The sequence below is a fragment of the Pelophylax lessonae genome (genome assembly GCF_965119305.1).
Source record: "Pelophylax lessonae genome assembly, chromosome: 1".
Lineage (NCBI taxonomy): Eukaryota > Metazoa > Chordata > Amphibia > Anura > Ranidae > Pelophylax > Pelophylax lessonae.
Genome location: NC_138768.1, coordinates 595,044,101 through 595,059,475, shown reverse-complemented (window position 1 = coordinate 595,059,475; position 15,375 = coordinate 595,044,101). Strand labels below are relative to the sequence as shown.

The 15,375-nt window shown below is 39.4% G+C and overlaps 1 protein-coding gene across 1 annotated transcript in view; it reads right to left on the bottom strand.

The window, feature by feature from the left end:
• Window positions 1-15,375, bottom strand: part of LOC309555844 (complement C3-like) — a 362,933-nt gene that overhangs the window by 65,292 nt on the left and 282,266 nt on the right. The window contains exons 30-32 of the mRNA XM_082258010.1: window positions 14,004-14,162; window positions 6,185-6,244; window positions 3,517-3,598 (exon numbers count right to left, since the gene is read on the bottom strand). Coding sequence (XP_082114136.1) covers window positions 3,517-3,598; window positions 6,185-6,244; window positions 14,004-14,162 — 301 coding nt within the window. The remainder of the gene's footprint in view (window positions 1-3,516; window positions 3,599-6,184; window positions 6,245-14,003; window positions 14,163-15,375) is intronic.

The window sequence follows — 15,375 nt, the reverse complement described above, 5'->3', positions numbered from 1 at the left end:
CCAGAAGAAAATTAAAACAAAAGAATACAAATGAACTTGACGTGCAGACTTTCAGCTTTAATTCAAGGGGCTGAACGTAAATATCATGTACAAATTTTAGGAACTGAACCATTTTTATACACTGTCCCCCCATTTTCAGGGGGATCAAATGTAATTTAGACAAATTAATATAATCATAAATAAAATGTTAATTTTTAATATTTGTTGAGAATCCTTTACTGGCAATGACTGCCTGAAGTCTGGAACCCATGGATATTACCAAAGACTGGGTTTCCTCCTTTCTGATGCTTTGCCAGGCTCCAAACTGCATCTGTCTTAGTTGTTCTTTGTTTGTGGGGCTTTCTGCCTTTAGTTTTGCCTCCAGCAAGTGAAATGCATACTCAATTGGGTTGAGATCAGGTGATTGACTCGGCCATTACAGAATATTTCACTTATTTTCCTTCAAAAGCTCCCGGGTTGCTTTTGCAGTGTTAATACAAAGAACCCGCGCTTAGTTAATAGATAAAAATCAATGAGCAGCTTCTGTTCACCCAATGAGGGAAATTGACTGAAAAAAAGGTAAATAATCACAGCGCTTGCTCAAAATTGAAAACTCATAAATAGTTTGAACAAATAGATACAAAGTTCTAAAAACAACTGTAAAGAAAGTGCTGAATGAAATGGTAGAAAAGTGCTAAAATAAATATATATAAATATATATAAAAGTGGCAAAAAATTCATACAATATTAGACAGTATTGAAAAATCATAAATAATTTGAACAAATAAATACAAAGTGCTAAAAGTGCTGTATAGAAAGTGCTGAATGCAATGATAAAAAAAGTGCTAAAATGAATATATATATATATATATATAAATATATATAAAAGTGTCAAAAAAAATTTAAGTGAATTCATACAGTATTAGACAGTCCATAAAATGAGATGTGCCAAAGTGCTTTATGGATTGTCTAATATTGTATGAATTCACTTACCATATATACTCAAGTATAAGCCGACCCAATTATATAAGCTGAGGCACCTAATTTTACCACAAAAAAGTGGGAAAACGTATTGACTCGAGTATAAGCCTAGGGTGGGAAATGCAGCAGCTACTGGACCACCACGAGACCCAAAACAGGGGCTGCGGGCATGGTGCAGGGGCTGCGGACATGGTACAAGAGACAGTACAGGCATGGTATAGGAGACAGTACAGGCATTGTACAGGAGATGGTACAGGCATGGCACAGGTGATGGTACAGGCATGGCACAGGTGATGGTACAGGAGATGGTACAGGCATGGCACAAGAGATGGTACAGGTGATGGTATAGGCATGGCACAGGTGATGGTACAGGCATGGTACAGGAAATGCAGTGCTGTGGGCATGGTACAGGAGAATGTCCTGTACCATGCCCGCAGCACGGCATGAGGAAATGAAGGGGCTGCGGAGGAGTCTCACTTACCTGTCGGTGAGGCTCCTTACATTTAAAAATGGTGCCGCCCGCCGCCTAAACGTCACCACGCATGTGCCGCCGATGTTCGGGAAAGCCCGTACACGTTCAGCTATTCCCGGGCAGACGACGCATGCGCGGTGACGTGTTGGCACCAGGCAGGGCTATTTTTAAAAGGTAAGTGAGACCGTGACTCAAGTATAAGCCAAGAGGGGCTTTTTCAGCATAAAAAAACATGCTGAAAAAGTCGGCTTATACTCAAATATATACGGTAAGGTATTTTAAAAACTTTTATATATATTTATATATATTTATTTTAGCACTTTTTTATCATTGCATTCAGCACTTTCTTTACAGCACTTTTAGCACTTGTATTTATTTGTTTAAATGATTTACGATTTTTCGAAACTCTAATTTTATGAATTCTTTGGCACTTTTATATATATATTTATATATATATTAATTTTAGCACTTTTCTACCATTGCATTCAGCACTTTCTTTACAGTTTTTTTTAGCACTTTGTATTTATTTGTTCAAACTATTTATGAGTTTTCAATTTTGAACAAGTGCTATGCTTTTGCAGTGTGTGTTGGATCATTGTCCATTTGTACTGTGAAGCGCCATCCAATCAACTTTGCTGCATTTGGCTGAATCTGGGCTGACAGTATATCTCTAAACATTGCAGGATTCATCCGGCTGCTTCTGTCTTCTGTCACATCATCAATAAACACCAATGACCCAGTGCCACTGGAAGCCATGCATTCATGCCATCACACTGCCTCCACCGTGTTTGGATCATGAGCTGTTGCAAGCCTCCCCACATTTTTTCTTCCCATCATTCTGGTACAGATTAATCTTAGTTTCATCCGTGCAAAGAATGCTTTTCCAGAACTGGTCTGGCTTTTTTGATGTTTTTTGGCAAAGTCTAATCTGGCTTTTCTATTCTTCAGGCTTATGAATAGTTTACACCTTGTGGTGAACCCTCTGTATTTGCTCTCGTGAAATCTTCTCTTGTATGCAGACTTTGACAACGATAAGCCCGCCTCCTGGAGAGTGTCCTTTACTTGTCTGGATGTTGTGAATGGGTTTTTCTTTACTATAAATAGGATCCTGCTATCATCCACCACTGTTGTGTACCATGGACGTCCAGGCCTTTTTAGGTTGCTGAGCTCTCCAGTGTGTTCTTCTTTCCTCTAAATGTACCAAACCGTTGATTTGGCCACTCCTAATGTTGCTGCTATCTCTCTGATGGATTTGTTTAGTTTTTAAAGCCTTGCATGGACAGCTCCTTTGAACACATGATGAAGGTTCACAGCAATAGATTCCAAATGCAAATACCACACTTAAGCCTCGTACACACGATCAGATTATCGGACCCATTTGTTTTTTGTTGCATGCTAGTCTCTTATCAAAAGTGAAGAGGTTACTTTCATACGAAAATTCTCGTACGACAGAATTCAACTTCAGAAGTGATGTCATGTGTTGGATTGTTTTGTATGTATTCTTTAGTTTCCAAGCATGCCTAGTCTTGCTCTTACGATTTTTTTCAAAGGAAAACTGTACTAAGCAAACATAAATCACACGTTGTGTTCAGGTACAATAAAGAAAAGCCTGCACATCGTTTTTGTCACCCGAAAATTCGGAGTTGACTGTTGAAAGCACTATACTAACGATCTGAAAATCGGCAAATTGTTCATCTGACAACATTTTTACTTACGATTTTCTTATCGTGTATACGGGCCTTTAGGTTAAATTCCAGACCTTTTACTTGCTTAATTGATGAAGAAATAATGAAGGAGTAGCCCACACCTGGCCATGAAACAGCTTTTGATTCAAATGTCCAATTACTTTTGGTCCAGTGAAAAGGGGGGGGGGTGGCTATTCTTAAGAGCTGTAATTCCTAAACCTTTCCTTTGATTTGGATGTAGATACCCTCAAATTAAACCTGAGAGTGTGCACCTTCAGTCCATATCCATTATATAACTATAGCCGGAATATGTTTTGGTAAATACCTGAAAAAAATTAAAATTGTGCCTGTGTCCAAATATATCTAGTATGGACCTAACTGTATATATTCCAGACTTACCATCTGCTATCACATCTGCTTGAAGAATAAATCCATTACATTTCTTTTCAGAAGTTAGCAAAGCATAATAAACCGTCATTACCTAAAACACAAATAAAAAAAAAAAGAAATGAACACCAGTACTAAAGTCATACATTGCAATCATTTTATGGCTTGCTCGTTATTTGGGCTTCATAAGATATTCATATGCATTTTACTACTAAAATCAACTTTACAATAATTAACATTATACCCATGTACTGGAACATATATTACACAACATGTACACCATATTAACAAATATATAAGTTTGGTAAAGTAAATCTCAAACATCAAAAAACAATTGTTACTTTGGGCTTCGTGGCTGGTATCAACTGTAGGCCAAAGCTGTAATGTAACCCCTGTTTAACAGCAAATTCTTCATTTATGACTAATATGCAGAGATGTATAGTAACGAAGTAGAACTACTTAAGTACTGTACTTAAGTACCGAAATGCGGTATCTGTACTTTCCTAGAGTAGAATTTTTTTCTCCTACTTCTACTTTTACTTCACTACATTTTTTCGATGATTTCGATACTTCTACTCCGATATTTTTTTTTGTGCTGCATAGTTACTCGTTACTTTAAAAAAAATTACCACTGCCAGAACAGTAGATGGCAGGTTGCATAAAGCTCAAAAAAATGTGTATAATGTAATTTGTAAATCAGCGCATACGAAAATAAAGGCTGTGTATAATAAAAGCTGCTATACCAAATCTTTCCAATAAAAAGAAAATATGAAACAAACAAATAAATGGTGCTACAGTGCTTAAAGTGCATCAAGAAACTACTAACAAACACAGGTTAATCATTTGAATAAATCATTTGAAATAATAAAAAACAATATGATGTTCAAACTTTTGACTTCTTTCTTTAATAACTACATAACACAGTACTTGTACTTTTACTTTCAGTACTTGAGTAGAATTTTTTTTTCACAACTACTGGTACTTTTACTTTTAGTACTTAAGTAGCAAATTTTTTGAAAAAACTACTTGCAATACTTAAGTAAAAAAAATGTTGAATACTTTGGTACTTCTACTAAACCACTTGCCGACTGCCTAACCCCGATCTACGTCGGCAGTCAGCCCCTCACAGGCAAAGTGACGTAGGGCTACGTCACTAGCTAGTGAGGGTCTAGGGAGCGAGCGCGCGCCCCCGGAGGCGCGCTCCCGCGTGGTCACGGACCCCCCCCGCGCGTGTGACCGGCGGACCCGATGTCCGCCGGTCACTCGGCGATCGGCGGGGGAGAGGGAGAATGTCAGGCAGCTTGTGTAAACAAGCCACCTGTCATTCTCCTTGCTGTTAGGATACTGATCACTCGGATCTAGTATGTAGATCCGTTGATCAGTGTCCATACAGCTCAAGCCCCAGCCAATCACAGTAGAAAGCACGCCCCTAGGGATACACACAGCCCCTCCCTCCCAAATAAAGTTAACCCCTTCACTACCAGTGTATTTTTACAGTAACAGTGCATATATATAGCACTGATTACTGTAGAAATGTCACTGGTAACCCCAAAAGTGTCAAAAATGTCAGTCAAGGGTCCGATCTGTCCGCCCCAATGTCGCAGTACCGCAAAAAAAATCGCAGATCGCCGCCATTACACGTTAAAAAAAAAAACAACAAAAATGACAGAAATCTTTCCCTTTGTTAGTAAACGCGATAACTTTTGCGCAAACCAATCAAAATACGCTTTTTGCGATTTTTTTTACCAAACATAGGTAGCATAAAACAAATTGGCCGAAAAAGTAAAAAAATTTTGATTTTTAAATTTTTTTTTTGGGGAATTTCATATAAAAAAATGTGAAAAATATTGCTATTTTTGCAAAATTGACGCGCTTTTTTTGTTTATAGCGCGTGATCAAAAAATCGCACAGGTGATCAAATACCACCAAAAGAAAGCTCTGTTTGTGGGAAAAAAAGGACGCCAAATTCGTTTAGGTACAGCGTCGCACGACCGCGCAATTGTCCGTTAAATTCACGCAGTGCCGAATCGCAAAATACCCCCTGGTCGGAATGGGGGTAAAATCTTCCGGGGCTTAAGTGGTTAAGTAACTTTTTCTGCGAGCACTTCCACTTCTACTCAAGTCACTTTTTGATCGAGCACTTGTACTTTTACTCAAGTAGAAATTTCGAGTACTTTATACAAGTCTGCTAATATGTAGTGAATGGTATACAGAGGGGTAACAGAGAAACAGGATTCTGAGATTGGAAGATTTACACTTGTGATGCCAGGGAATTACAATATAACTACTAGAAAACTAGGCTGGGATAACATACCGGTACTGTATATAGTATTCATATTGTTATTTAATATACAGGATTTATATTGCGCCAACAGTTTGCGCAGAGCTTTACAACATGAGGGCAGACAGTACAGTTACAATACAATTCAATACAGGAGGAATCAGAGTATGAGAGCAAATGCAAAATAAAGTGCACAGGTACTAGGTAATATGAAAAGTGTATACCATGTCAAAATAGCTTGAAATAATCTTTCCCCTAATGAATTCGAGAAACATTTATATATAATCCGCTTTAAATATGGGGTTGTGAAATGTTTTTGTGCTTTATAATGTCAAAAGAGCTGTGAAAATTATATAAAAAAGGAACGCCTTGCATCATCAACTCAAAATGGGAGCTTACCGTTACAGTACACTCTCCACGTCCTGATATGGTAAAAGTGAGATCTTTGTTTGCTGGAATCTGAAACAAATTAAACATTACTTCATGCCTCACACCCGAGAAAATATGTTATTTATCTATGGTACTTATCCATATATCTGTCCAAATATACCATGGACAGTAGGCTTATTCTTTGTCTAGCTTAACTCACAGTATGATTTTTCCCTGTGAAGCAGCAAGATATGGCTCCTACTTTGTCACATGATCATCTGCATTAATAATGGTTTACCTGATAAGATTTAAAGAGGATGTAAATCCACTCTGCAGGCCTGTACCTACAGGAAAGCCTATAATCAGGCTTTCCTGTAGGTACTATGAATACCTTCTAAACCTTCACGGTTTAGGAGATATTCTCACTTCATGCAGCCGGTAAGGTCACCGGCACATGCGTTCTGAAGGGACGGTATACCCTTGCAGTCCCTTCAGAGGTCCGTGATTCCCCGTGCACATGCGCAGGAGTGACATCATCGAGGCATGGCCAATCAGACGGCCAGAAGATGTGAACCCAGAAGGAAGTCCAGGGGAAGATGGAAGCATCTGTCAGAGCTGACAGCGCGGCAGTTCAGGGCTTCCTTCTAAGGAAAGTATTTCATGTGCTAATATGTTATGCATACTAGCCCATTATGTCTTTACTTTGCAGGGTTTAACCCTCTTGCCGACTAGCCGCCGCACAGTTACTGCGGCAGGTCAGCTCTATTAGGCGAAACGATGTACCTGTACGTCATTTCGTGCAATAGCTGGGGGGGGGGGGGGCTCCGGCGGTGTGGGCACTGATTGGCCAGAGGGGTAGCCAATCAGCGGGTTTGGCAGACGCAATGTCCTCCGGCCACCTACAATCGCTCCCCATAGAGACAGAACAGCGGTCTGCCTATGTAAACAAGGCAGACTACCGTTCTGTCACAGATAAACACAGGCCTCCTGTGTTCCTGCTATTCAGGAACACAGATCTCTATGTTCATCTAGTGAGTCCATCCCCCTCACAGTTAGAAAGCACCCACTAGGGACACACTTAATCCTTTGATCGCCCCTAGTGTTAACCCCTTCATGCCAGTGTAATGAGTACAGTAACAGTGCATATTTTTAGCACTGATTACTGTAGTAATGTCACTGGTCCTCTCAAAAGTTTCAAAGTGTCAGTTAGGGGTCCGATCTGTCCACCGCAATGTCGCAGTCCCACTAAAAAAAAAGCTGATTGCGGCCATGACCAGTAAAAAAATAATTAAATAAATAAAAATGCCATAAATCTATCCCCTAGTTTGTAGACGCCATGATTTTGCGCAAACCAATCAATATATACTTATTGGGATGGGTTTTAAAAAACGTTGGATTTTTTACAGAATTGTCGCTCTTTATGTTTATAGCGAAAAAAAAAAAAAATAAACGCAGAGGTGATCAAATACCAAAGAAAACTTTATTTGTGGGAAAAAAGGACATCAGTTTTATTTGGATACAGCGTTGCACAATCGCACAGTTGTCACTTAAAGTGCTGTATCACAAAAAATGGCCTGGTCGTTAAGGAGGTAAAATCTTCCGGTCCAAAAGTGGTTTTAAAAAAAAAAAATAAAAAAAATTGGGCATAGTTTACTTCCTCTTTAATAGATACCATGTTTCTAATGCTATGGGGTTGATTTACTAATGGAAAATAAAATGTGCACTTTCCAGGTGTAGTTCACTCTGCAAGGGAATTTGCTCCAGAGTTTAGTAAATGAGGGGAAGCTCTGCTGACTTCCATCATCCAATCATGTACAAGCAAAAAATGCTGTTTTTTTTATCTTTCCAAGCTTCACCTCATTTACTAAATCTCTAGTGCTAATACCCTTGCAGAGTGCAGCTGCACTTGCAAAGCACACATCCTATTTGCCTTTAGTAAATCAACCCCTTTGTTTTTTTTTTTTTATTCCAAACAAGTTTTTCAAGGTATAAAGAAGATACAAGGTATACAAATATTGCATATACAACAAGAAGAAGGTAAGGCTGCATTCACATGTCAGCGTATTGATCGCGGGCAGAATCGTTGCGTTTCCGCCCGCGATTCGGAAATCATTGCAAATCGTGGGACGCACGTGCGTTGCCCGTGATTTGCAATAGCACCCCAAATGCTGTGCGATGTTGCCGCGATTTCCACCTGCCGAATCGCAGTAACATCGGGGAAAAAAAAATCGAGGGGACGCATTACGCCCGAAAAAGTACAAGAGCTTCTTTGGAGCGTAATGCGTCCTGCAATTTTTTTTTGAGCGATGTTACGGCGATTCGGCAGGCGGAAATCGCGGCAACATCGCACAGTGTTTGGGATGCTATTGCAAATCACGGGCAACACACATGCGTCCCGCGATTTGCAATGATTTCCGGATTGCGGGCGTAATCGCGGCGATTCTGCCCGCGATCAATACGCTGACATGTGAATGCAGCCTCAATTACACAGGTAACATTTAAAAAACAAGGCAAGATATGGCATTTTGTCACGTTTAATCCAGGAGGACAATTAACTGTGTGTATATTAGCTGTAATCAGTGTTAATTTTGGCAGCAAATTTCGATTTCGTTTTAGTCATAGTCTTTTGACTAAAATGCCATTTTAGTTTTAGTCGTATTTTAGTCTTTTGACTGAAATGCGATTTTAGTTTTAGTCGTGTTTTAGTCATCTCCAATACATTTTAGTCGACTAAAATCTCATACATTTTAGTCAACTACAAATCGAATAGGTTTAGGGTAATTGTAATGCATTATTTAAACATTTCTCTAGCATTTCCAAATAAGTTGTATACTCCTGGAGTAAAAATCTAATAATATGTTGTTATAAGGTTTGAACACGCACTACAGACACAGATTGAGCCCCCGTTCACACTGGGGCGACGCTACTTTGCACCGCGACCTCCGAGGTCGCGGTGCGAGCAGCGCGCCGCGACCTCGGAGCGGCCGCCACGGACTTCGTAACATTGAAGTCTATGGCGGTCGCCTCCTGGTCGCCCCAAAGAAGCTCCGGACCCTTTTTCTGAGTCGGAGCGACTTGTGTCGCTCCTATCAGAACGGGTCCGCAGCTTCCCTATGGGAGGCGACCTGTGAGGCGACCAGGTCGCCTCACAGGTCGCCCCAGTGTGAACGGGGGCTTAGCCAATATAAATTTATAAAAAAAAAAAAAACAAGTTTCATAAACAAAGAGTGCAACTTTACAGTTTTTTGGGTTTTTTGTATTTTAAACTCCACGGGCTGTAATGTCATTGCACATTACCTGAATATATTACCAACATTAAATATTAGGAACAATATAAGAAAAGCCTTTTTCTTAATTTTTTAGTTTTCAGCAGCTTAGTAGATGCCCCTTACTTATGCTTATGCGGTGGTGCAATACATGTTTAAACTTTAATGTGCTATTATTACTGACTCTGGATGGAATTGTGTTGCCGATTTAGAAATGGCCAGCAGAGGTGTGTTCATTTTGATTATGTCAATTTTCAATTTAGTTTTATTTATAGTCTTATGACTAAAATCAATAGCAAATTAAAGGAAGGCGCCTGGCCCTTTTTAAAGATATGTCTGAACCTGCTGCCCTTTTAATTGTAAAAACAATATGAAATATGGGACGTAGATGAAAAAGGCGCTGGTGATCTTTTATATTTACTGGAATAAAACTTGTTCAGGGTAGCAAGTGTATTAAATATGTGTTAAAAGTGCTTGTTAGTGAATTATTATAATTAAAGGTATTAGATATATTTTAAAGTGCACAACTCAAATTTAAAAAATATTTCTGTTGCTTATTGATAAATAAATATATGTATAAATAATTATATATAAATAAATAGATGAATATATATATTGTACATGCAACAAGTAAATCACTTATATAAATATATAATATATCGATATCTTTTGGGATGGATATCCTAATGTAGGAGCAGATATCCATCCCAAAAGATATCGAGGAGAGGTCTGATCCACCCAATTAAAGGGATCACAGGCGTTGGGAGTCATTGTGACTCATTGGAAGCTGGTAAGAGGCCACGTGTGTCACACCCCACCACCTGAAGCACTTTAAGGAGCATATTTTTTGCACGAATTTGTTATACAATTAATATTTTTTCACTGGAGAGCATGAATTTAGTTGCTTATATTTGATGAGTTTTTTATGCACGCACTATTAAGCACTTTTATTTGCTTGTTGCACGGAATATTATATATTTATATAAGTGATTTACTTGTTGCATGTACAATATATATATTCATCTATTTATTTATATATAATTATTTATACATATATTTATTTATCAATAAGCAACAGAAATATTTTTTAAATTTGAGTTGTGCACTTTAAAATATATCTAATACCTTTAATTATAATAATTCACTAACAAGCACTTTTAACACATATTTAATACACTTGCTACCCTGAACAAGTTTTATTCCAGTAAATATAAAAGATCACCAGCGCCTTTTTCATCTACGTCCCTTATGACTAAAATGCCATTTTCGTTTTTGTCGTATTTTAGTCATCTGAATTGTTTTAGTTTTAGTTGTAGGCAAGTTTAGTTTACGTAGGCAAGTACAATAAACTCTTTTGATTTTAAATAAAATATGAAAACTCAGGTTACTGTCATAAAACATGTAACAAACTGTTATAACATTTTTGATAGAGCAGAGAGAGCTGCTGCTCTCTGGCACATCGCTGGATCAAGATCAGGCTCAGGTTAGTATAAGGGGGGCTGGAAGGGGCTGCATGCAGGTTTTTTACCTTAATATATAGAAAGCATTAAAGTATAACTAAAGGCAAAACTTTTTAGCTTTGGATAGAGTGGACAGGGATTAGAATGCATGTTGTCAGTTTTTATTGTTGTCTGTGCCCCCGTTAAAGAGATTCCCCCTCTCTTTTTTTCCTTTTTACCATTATCATTGAAAGTGAAAGTAAAAGAAAATCCCAAATTTTGGGTTGTCCCCAAAAAAGTAATAGAGGGGAAATCTTTCAATGCGGACACTTGTTCTGATGACCTGGGGGTCCCCCAAGGAATTCTCTTCATTTTCAGGAAGTTCCTCTCATAGTTACATAGTTTGTGAGGTTGAAAAAAGAAATAAGTCCATCCAGTTCAACCTATGATGTGTGTGTGTGATTTGATGTTAAACGTACATTGTATACCCCTTTATGTTGTGGTATTTAAGGTGCCCATCTAATAGTTTTTTGAAACTATCGATGATCCCTGCTGATGCCACTGCTTGTGGAAGAGAATTCCACATCCTTACTGCTCTGACAGTAAATAACCCCTTACGTATTTTTAGGTTAAACCATTTTTCCTCTAGTTTTAGTGAGTGGCCACGTGTCTTATTGTATTCCCTTACTCTGAAAAGTTTGTTCCTTATGCTAGGGTCATCACCAGTACAGTATTTGTACATTGGTATCATATCCCCCCTCAAGCATCTCTTTTCAAGAGAGAATTAGCCCAGTGCCCAGAGTCTTTCCTCATAGCTGATGTTCTGCATTCCACTAATTATTTTTGTTGCCCTTCTCTGGACTCTTTCCAGTTCCAGCACATCCTTCCTGAGGACCGGTGTCCAGAACTGGACAGCATACTCCAGATGTGGCCGGACCAGAGTCTTGTAGAGAGGGAGAATAATCTCTTTATTTCTGGAGTGAATCCCCTTTTTATACATCCCAGTATTCTGTTGGCTTTGCTTGCAGCGGCTTGGCATTGCATGCCACTGCCAAGCCTGTTGTCTACCAGTACCCCTAGGTCCTTTTCCATCCTAGACTCCCCCAGAGGTCCCCCCCCCCCCAGTGAGTAGCTTGCTTTCATGTTTCTGACGCCCCAAGTGCATTACTTTACATTTTTCAACATTAAACCTCATCTGCCATGTAGTTGCCCACCCCATTATTTTGTTCAGGTCCGCTTGTAAGGTTTCCACATCCTGCATAGAAGATATCGGCATGCTTAGTTTAGTATCATCGGCAAATACAGAGATTGCGCTAGATATCCCCTCCTTTAGATCGTTTATGAATAAATTAAACAGGATTGGCCCGAGGACAGAACCTTGGGGGACCTCACTTTCCACACCCGCCCAATCCGCTCTCACTTCCTGTTTGGCTATGGGACAGGAAGTAAAGGGTAATTTCAACAATGGGACACAGATTGGAAAATAAAATCTGACAGGGGTTATAACCCCCACCCCCCCCCCCTGTGCAATATGCAAAATAAAAAAAATAAAAACATTTGCCTATAGTTCTACTTTAAAGGTAAAAAAAAACTTCTTTTAACACCACTTTAAGGCTCCATGCACCCTGTAGTTAAAGAGGAAGTAAACCCTCCTCTACAACTTGTACCTATAGGCAAGCCTATGATAAGGCTTACCTATAGGTACTGTAAATATCTCCTAAACATGTACCGTTTAGGAGATATTTACCTTACATGTCGCCAGTGACGTCACTGGCGCATGTGCTCTGAAGGAACGGCCGATCGTGCCGTTCCTTCAGAGCCCCGTGCCGTGACTGTCGGCTCCCGCGCACGTGTGCGGGAGTGACGTCACCGCGGCTCCGGCCAATCAGATGGCCGGATGCCGCGATCCCGGAAGACGGGCGACTAGACATGTCGCCCGTCATAGAGGTGAGTGAGCGGCACGGCGGGGGCTCGTTCTGAGGTAAGTATTGCATAATGAGCTAATATGCGATGCATACTAGCTCATTATGTCTTTCTTTTGCAGGGTGTAAGAAAAAAAAAAAAATTTTATTCGAGTTTACAACCTCTTTAAAAAAAAAAAAAAAAAAAAAAAAAACGTCAGTTTCCTTGGCAGAAATAAACTCTCATATACAGTATAGTGGTTTATGTACACAGTTTAGGAGAGTTTAGCATTTTTTCTGCCAGAAAGCTCCAATCAAAAACACAAACCAGTAGGGTTTTTTCCTGCCTCTAAATGCTGAGCTCAAAATGTGCCTGTAGTCATCATAATGTGCCTGGACACATAGGATAACATTGAGCTGCTTCTACAGGCAAAACACAATACTCCTGTAGCAGCAGCGATTTATAAGCCAGTGTGCATGGAGCCTAAAGTAGTATTCAATCTCCCTAGCATTTTTAGGTAAGCACAATAAAATATTTATTCCCCAGGAAACTATTTGTACTACTTGCAGTTTACAACTTTCAATGCTGCTGGCTGCTTCTCTCTCCCTGCTGCTTCCCTGAACTTCCAGTCTTCACAAAAAAGAGTTTACAGTGGACAGTGCAGTCACAAAAGAGTATGTTAATTTGGAGAAGTAAGGAGGAGGAGGAAAGTCCCTTGACATCCTAGGCTACAGGGCTGTGTGTTTCTACTGATGCACATAGCATAGGGAGAAACAGCTTTAGTCCCTTCATTAAATGGTGGCTCCATGGGAAACTGCAAGAGGAGCAACCCTAACCTGGGGAAGCAGTCACGGTATCAGGTTAAACTAGAACATAGGCAAAGAATTAAATATAAAGTAGCTGCATACTCCGTTCTGTTGGTTCTGATTCATTTGTCTGACCTATGTGGTACATGTTGAATCTCAATTGTTGGGGAAAGAGGAGGGCAGTAGGAATTTTTGCAAAATTGTATTTTTAAAGGTTTGTGACCCTGTCCTAACGTTACTAGTACAGGCAAATGCTTTTTTTTTTTCTATTACATAAAAAAAAAAAATTAAAAAACTCACACATAGACAGGACTGTAGGTATCATGGACTCTTTTGTAAAGCTCTACCCCCTTGTATCAATGATAGGCCCCCACTAAAAATTCACCAAAAATATACATGACTGTTGAATTCCAAGGCAGCATCATGTAGCACCCACCTTATTTGTTCTTTCCAAATATGCGTCCTTGTTTTGAATAGTATATTCCAGAAGGTCTGCTCTTCCTTCAACAGCAAGTTGTACACTTAAATTTATATCTGCATCAGTGGCAACATCGGTTTTGTATTGAGTTAGGGCTTGCAGTGCTACCACAGTGGCCTAAAATTCGGGAAAAAGTAAGGCGCGCTGTTAAAAATTAAAGTATTTCTGTAATATCCTAACTGGTGCTATCAAATATATAGAAATGGTTAAATATGTATGGTGAGAAAAGAGCACACAGTTAATGTGGGGCTGCACAGCATCTGAGCACCACAAACCAAAAATGCTTTTTAATTCATTTTTAATGTTCAAAGCAAACTCCCCCATCCATCCGTGCCTCCATCCTCTATTTTGCTGAAAAAATAGTTTTGAAAGACACCGCTGGCAACTCTGGCAGTGGCCATCTTGAGTAAGGGCAGATGATTCATCTATCATTTACTTCCTGGAATTCATCTGCCCTTGGCTCAGACATAGGCTGAGCTGAAAACCCTCCCTCCCTTCCTGAAGACTGCTGGGATGTATGACATCATTTGCCTAGGCATGGAAACCAAGAAAAGAAATGTAAAAAAAAAAAAAAAAGGTAAAGCAAGTAAATATAATATACCTTCCTATCCATTTAGTAATGCTAACAATATGAAGATTAAAAATAGTCAATGTTGATTGAGAGGGTGAAGTTCCACTTTAACCTCCCTGGCGGTATGATTCTTTCGGATTTTAGGTGCTGAAAGCGGTACCATTATTTTGCATGTAATTCTTAAGAATGAGCAGCCCAAACAAACTATTTACATATGATTTTTTTTATTACTGTGCGTTCTTCTTTTTAACATCTAGGGTATGATAAAGTTTGAAACACAAAATCATAAAATTATATATATATATATATATATATACACACATATACTGTATATACATAAAAAGTACAGTAAAACTGCAGGAAAGGGCACTGGGGGGCACACTAATGTGAATTTATTTTATTTTGCAATGTATCAGTGTGTTTTACATTTGAATTTGCCGCCGGTTCCACCCCCCTGCGAACGTCACGACGCAGGAGACGGAAGCCGGGGCACACAGAGCATCAGGAGGAAGATCCGCCGCCGCACACCGCCGAGATACATCGCTGGATCCCGGGGGCAAGGTAAGTAACCCCTCTACCAGGATCCAGCGATCTTCCTAGCGGTACCCCGAGTGTGGTGCAGATAGACCTGAAATAGTTCTATCCCCTCTGTTAATGTTGTGCACGACAGTTTCAATAGTATCCTGAGACATGATAATGGTGCAGGAAGCTTAAGTACCATATTTATTGGCGTATAACACGCAATATGGAGGAAAAAGC